This window comes from Quercus suber, unplaced genomic scaffold (assembly GCF_002906115.3).
Source record: "Quercus suber isolate HL8 unplaced genomic scaffold, Cork oak 2.0 scaffold_78, whole genome shotgun sequence".
NCBI lineage: Eukaryota > Viridiplantae > Streptophyta > Magnoliopsida > Fagales > Fagaceae > Quercus > Quercus suber.
In genome coordinates, this window is record NW_027069543.1 from 783,021 (window position 1) to 789,888 (window position 6,868).

General features: G+C 34.1%; 1 protein-coding gene across 1 annotated transcript; it reads right to left on the bottom strand.

Annotated features, from left to right (window-relative positions):
* Window positions 1-3,314: 3,314 nt before the first annotated feature.
* LOC112011962 (putative serine/threonine-protein kinase-like protein CCR3) lies at window positions 3,315-6,116 on the bottom strand. Its single transcript, XM_024044313.2, has one exon. It carries the CDS (start codon window positions 5,897-5,899, stop codon window positions 3,512-3,514), a length of 2,388 nt encoding a protein of 795 aa, XP_023900081.1. The 5' UTR covers window positions 5,900-6,116; the 3' UTR covers window positions 3,315-3,511.
* Between the last annotated feature and the right edge of the window lie 752 nt (window positions 6,117-6,868).

Consider the following 6,868-nt stretch of genomic DNA (forward strand, 5'->3'; position numbering starts at 1 on the left):
ACTCAAAAAAAAAAAAAAATGAGGTGTAAGAGAGATTCTATGTAAAGACAAAGACCATTGGTGAATATATATAAGTTTTGAAATTTTGATAATAAATTTTTAGTTGAAGTAGGATTTAAATTTCTGAAACTTAGATGTATGTTGTATGTTTTTTTTAAACACTTATTGTTGCTTTATCTAAAGAAATTGATAAGAACAAATAAGTTGTTATCTTTGTTAACTGAAACTTAGATGCATATCGCATGTTTTGTTAAAACATTTATTATTACTTTGGTTAAAGAAATTAATATTTACAAATAAGTTGTTGTCTCTATCAACTGAAACTGAAACTTAGATGCATGTTGTATGTTTTATTAAAACACTTATTGTTACTTTAGTCTCTATCAACTGAAACTTAGATGCATGTAGCATATTTTGTTAAACACTTATTGTTATTTTATCTAAAATGCATATTACATGTTTTACTTTATCTAAAGAAATTTATACGAATAAATAAGTTGTTGTTTCTATCGATTGAAACTTAGATGCATGTTGCATGTTTTGTTAAAAAAATTATTATTATTTTATCTGAAGAAATTGATAAGAACAAAAAAATTGTTGTCTTTATCTAAAAAATTATTTTTTATCCAAAATATTTCTATAATTTGGTGAAACCACTTGGTACAACCACGACTTTTAAAATCTACTAATTATATGCATTAACACTTGAATTTATAAAATTTGTAATGAGTTTAGAATTATCTTCTTTCTTTCTTTTTTTGATTGATTTCAACAAATGGGATCTAGATTTTGAAATTGTTGCATTGAATTTTGATTCACTTAACTAGAATTGCTTATAATTAAATGATCTAAAATTTAAATATCCATCCATTTTAAAAGGAGAGGATTGAATCTTGTTATACTATGAAAATTTAAACAATACTCATTACTATTTTGATATATTTTTAAAGAAAAATCATATATCCACAACATTTTCGCAATAAATCATAGATGATAAATTGTTATTCGTTCTAATTTGAATCCACAATTTAAATTATTTTTTTGTCCATCTATAAGAACTAGTAACAACCTACAATTTAAGATTTATCGTAAAAGTGTTGTAAAAATATGTGTACACAACATTTCTCATGAATAATTAATACTATGATAAAATTCGGTTTTTACTTTTTTTTTTTTTTTTTTGGAGCAAAAAAATTATTATTTTTACCTTGTGTTTTGGATACTGTTACCTTGGGTGTCGTAAGGTGTGTCGTCTGATTTGCACGTCGTAAACATTATCCAATTTTTTATCCGCATGAATTTTTGAGCAAATGGTATCTGCATTATTCTCAAGTCACATCCTTCAATCTTTGATTCCCTTAGCTACAACCGCCCATAATTAAATGAGCTAAACAGTAATGGCCAATTAATGGACAAAAAGAAAATAATAATTGCTGATTCGCTGTTTTTTATTGCACATTCGCTGTTGTGCATATAGAGATTTGGGCATAAAATTCCAATAGGCAAGAAATGGATGATTCATAACTTTATTCATGTGCAGTGGTGGGGTCTTCTATATACATTATACTTGTGTTTCATAATTAGTTGCATTTTTTTTGTATGAAACACACACCTAAGGCTCATTAAAATTTGTGCATAGTCTTCACCAAATATCTAAATTAATATGAACAATGGAGGTGGTGGTGGCCACCGGCCACCTTTAGAGTTTAGACTCACCCTTTCTCTGAGTCTTTTCCTCACACTATACTAGATGCTAGTATTAAATTTATAGAGTTATTGATTTGATTGGTATTAACTATAGCATATGTACATTAAATATTTAAATGCTTTGCTTGGCTATTAAAATTTAAGAGGCACCGTTTGATTTAATGAATTTATTCTCATAGCTGAAGTCCAATAGCATAGCATCAGAGTGATGCAGATCCAGAATATTGGGATCTTGAACAGAGCAGTTTTAATCTTAACTTGTTAAAGGGAATTATAATTTTCACAGTTGTTGAACCTCTGCATTTTATTAAATTTACAAAGTTATCTTAGATTCTCAATTAAATTGTGGGTTCCAAATTAATTGAATAGGTAAAATATTTTGTGGTCAAATAAGAGATCTAAGATTTATTATTTTTTACACTAAAAAATAATTGGTGTTTTGATCTGATAATAAAAAATAATGATTACAAGTGAACGTCATAAATTAAAATTCTCATTTTTTTTTTTTAAATTCTCAATTAAATTTAATTATATAGTTGTATATTGATTACTTCAGGAAAAATTATATTATATTTTATAAAAATAATTAAAATCAATTATGTGATTCATTAACCAATAAATCTACACACGATAGTTAAAAAATGTAAAATACAACATCTAAAAAGAAATGTGTGTGGAGATCTAGTTAGTTCAACTAGTAAAATTTTTTTGAGGTGTTACGTTCACAATAATTTTACAACAAATTATAAGTAGTTAGTTGTTATTAGTTTAAATTTGAACCTAACACTAAGATTATTTTTTTGCTCTAATAACAACCAGTAACAATCTACCACTTAGAATTTATTATGAAAATATTGTTGACATATCATTTCTCAAATTTTTATGATTTAATAAGAAAATTTGGAAAATTAAGCCTAACCAAAAATCGATTGGTGTTTTAGTTTAATGATAAAGAGCACAACACAATTATCAGAAGCGAATGCCATAGTTATTCTAAGTTCCAACTGGTAAATTTTTTTTATAATTGAATAAAAAATTTGAAAGATTAAGCTTACACCAAAAATCGATTGGTATTTTAGTTTAATGATAAAAAGCACAACACAACCATCAACATCAAAACCGAATGTACAGTTTGAAACTCTATAAAATAAATAAATTAATTAATTATAAAAATAAAAAATAAAAAAGTGTCCACAATAGTTGTTGCGTCATTGGGAGTTAAGAAACTACTAGGCCATATCCTATTGACTGCTCTCATTGAATTTTCAAAGTCAAAGTGTGCCCAGCGTGTAAAAGTGTGGACAACACTCCCTCATTTCAAATTGTCGGACCACATTTCCCATCTACCCCTGTTTTTTAGTGGGACCATAAGAAAATAGCATGGTTGACAAATTTGAGTACCTGCACTGTGGGAGCAAAGGACATACGGTACCCCCAATCTTTGTTCACAAACATCACCATACTTTATCATTCTTTCTGTCATATGCTTATCAAATTTATGAGTGAAAAATACTCTCTGCTGTAATCGGAAATTATTTGGTCAAACAGCAAACAACACATTATATACGTTGATAATAATGAAAACAAAAAAAAGGTAACAACTTGAGAGAACAGAAAGGCGATTTTCCTGAAAAATAAATCATGTAATCCTTCTTCCTAGCTGTCAGTGTTCACAAAATCCTACACCTACAGCTCAATGTTAGATGAAAATCCTAAAATTTACAAAACACAATTGTACCCAATGTGAATTATCCAAGAAAATAAAAATTGAAGAAAAAATGTATTTTTTTTTTCCTTTGGAATTTCATTCTGAAACAATGGAGATTGTACCACTAGAGATGCTGCCATGACTATGATCGCAGAGAGACAATGCCCGGTCCAAATTAGCAACAATGTCAGCCATGGTTGGCCTTTCCCTCCCTTCCAAATTCACACAATGCAATGCTGTATAGGCCATCAGTTCTACTGCCTCTGCTTCATTCAGATCTGGAGGCCCAACCCTTGAGTCCAACACCCTTCCCAATTCTCCAGACATAATTGCTGGCACTGTGAAGTCCACCACACTGGTGGGTGCCCCTCCATTTTCACCATTCTTGAATATAGCTCTCTTCCCTGTCAAAAGTTCCAATAATACTACTCCTAGACCATAAACATCACTCTTTGCTGTTAGTACATTAAGACCATAATACTCAGGATCAATGTACCCAACTGTTCCAGCTGCTTTCATTGGCCTATAATCGCGATCAGATTCTGGACCCAATAAAGACAATCCAAAATCAGATACTCTGGCTGTCCAGTAAGCATCTAACAATATGTTAGAGGACTTGATGTCTCTATGAATTATAGGTGGGACTGCATAATTGTGAAGATATTCAATCCCTCGAGCTGCATCCAACGCGATTTTGATCCTCATTTTCCAAGAATTCAAAACACTACTACTCTTCTCCACATTGTTCTTGTCATGTAAATGATCATAAAGTGCACCATTCTTCATGTACTCATAAACCAACAGCCTCTCCTCCTTTTCATCACAAAACCCAACAAGCCTAACTAAATGCTTGTGATGAAGCCGTGACAAGAATGCCAATTCTGAATCAAATGCGCTTTCTTTCTCTTGATATTTCTTCTTAATTAAACTAGTATCACCCCTTTTGATCGCAACCTCACGGCCATCTACCAATTTGCCTCTATACACAACACCGAAGCTTCCAGCACCAACCTTGTTCTCCAAAGCGAAATTGTTGGTGGCTGCTGCTAGCTCAGCTAGTGAAAATTCCTCAGCCTTATCCGCGTGCTTCGACGAGGTACCACTCCTCTGCCGCCTCATAATCCTTGACCCTTGACGCCTAATTGTGGATGACCTTGAAGGCGGGCTGTTGTTCAAGGTAGTTCCATTGTTAGAACTAGCAGCTCTAGTGATTGTGGGTTGCACTGAATTATGCACTTTCTTCTTCCCAAAACAAACACCAGTCCACAAGCAATAAATCACAGTGCAAATACCCGCAAATCCTCCAATCGATCCCACAATGCAAAAGGCCAATAAACCCCTTCTCAAACCCTTGGATGGTGATGAATTCGATGAGGGGGTTGGACCGGCTGGTGAAGGTACTGGCTGTGGTGAAGGTACTGGCTGTTGCGCTGGACTTACACTCTCACAAACCGAACAAATAATCCCAAAACCAGAGCATAAACTCTGAGAATTTGTATACACACCACACGAACAATTAGATTGATCCACACAAGGACCAGGAAGAATCTTTGGCAAAGATAACGCAACCCCAGAACTCGAATTACCTTCATTAGGCCACCCGGGTCCCCAACACAAAATCGATAAATCAGCCGTCTTTAATCCACAAGTAAAATTCGACCCAGACGCAATTGTTTCAAACTGCACCCCTTCTGTCACATTCAAAGAATTGTCTCTCCTACCCCAACACACCACGGATTGATTCGATTTCCTAATCCCACAACTATGGCTTTCTCCGAGCGACAACTTAAACAAGTCTCCCACCGAATTCGAAGGAACATCTAACTGACCAGAACTGTTATTTCCTTTGCAAACGACAAACCCAGTTGAGTTTAACCCACACGCGTGTGAACCACCAGCTACAATAGTATCCATCGACATGTTCATAAAATCTCTCTCTATCCAAGTCGATAACACAGTATTGCTTCCCCAACACTTAACTTTTTGACTGCTGAATAAAATTCCACAAGAGAAACCAAACCCAGATGAGATTGACGAAAACGAATCAGATGGCAAACTGAAATCTTTATTGCGTCTCCAGCAATAGACTGAGTTTGTACCATTGAAAGTGGCGCAGACTTGGTCGTCACCGACGGAGAGGTTGTGTAGTAAAACGGTGTCGTTGAAGTAAAGGCGTTTGGAGCTGAAGTTGTTAGAGGGGTCCCAGCAGAGGAGACTGTAGCCACCGGAGCGGAGGCCGCAGAGGAAGTTGGTGCCGCCGGAAATGGAGGCGAAGTTGGTGTTGGGATCGACGGCTATGACTTGGCCACGTTGGTAGCATTGGATGCGTTGGGTTGGCTGTGAGGCTATTATGCCGCAAACGGTGGCGGAGGAGGAGATAACGGCGAGGGTGGCGCCGGAGCCGAGGGCGTGGGTTTTGGAGAGGAGGAGGAAAAGGAGGAAGATGAGGATGACGGTGAGGAAGATGGAGGGTAGTTTCGTCATTTAAAGAAGTGGGGTTTTCTGAAGGGTGTGGTGGTTTTGAGTTTGGTGTGCTTCATTGGGCGGAGTTGGCCAAGTCACAGAGAGAGAGAGAGAGAGAGAGAGGCAAAAGTGGGATTTTGAGCAGAGAAAGAACAGGGCGTATCTTTTTAAAAGAGAGAGTTAGAGAGAGAGATTGGAGAGTAATTTGGTTTTTTGAGAGAGAGAGAGAGAGAGATATATGTAGTTACAGGTTTAGTAGAATTGTAGCAGTAAGTAAAAAGTCATGAAAGTTAAAGCTTAAAGGTAGTGTTTGGGATTGACAACTTTGATTGTGTGAACAGTGTTCACAATATGTACCAAGGATTTGTCTTATTTTTATTTTATTTTTTTTATTAGGAGTGAGACTTGGGACTTGTGAGAGACTTTGATTTGAAAAGAAGATGGAACTCCACATTCTGATTTTGTCATGGTCAGGAGTCTGTCACAGGACTCAGGAGCTTCACTGCAAAAAACCATTGTGAATTAGAATTTAGGAAAGGTTCATGTTCAATAAGAAGTAAGATGCAATTTTTCTTTTGGAATTTGAAAATTACAACCATAGGAAAGAAGATTTGAATCCTAATTCTTATCTTAGAAAAGAAGGAATAGTATTACCAAATTATAAGATTTGTAAAGATTCTCAAAAAAAAAAAAAGATTTGTAAAACAAGTAATTATATAAACTATAAAAATTGAGTTACGTTAACAGGTGTTTTTAGGTCAATTGTTAATAAATTACATTAAAAAAGTTTTGACTCCACTTTCATCGGAAATACAAAAAACTGTTAAAAAAATTATTGTTTTATCATTTTCTGATTAAAAATTGTTTCTAAAAATAGTTTTGTAAACCAACATTCTTGATTGGAATTTTTTATTGGACAGAAATTACAAACTACTTACTTAATTCTAGCATTTAATATCTTATTTGGAATTTTTATTTTATTTTAAATAA

Coding starts and splice junctions, on each gene's coding strand:
- LOC112011962 (XM_024044313.2), bottom strand. CDS start 5,899: ATGACGAAACTACCCTCCATCTTCCTCACCGTCATCCTCATCTTCCTC.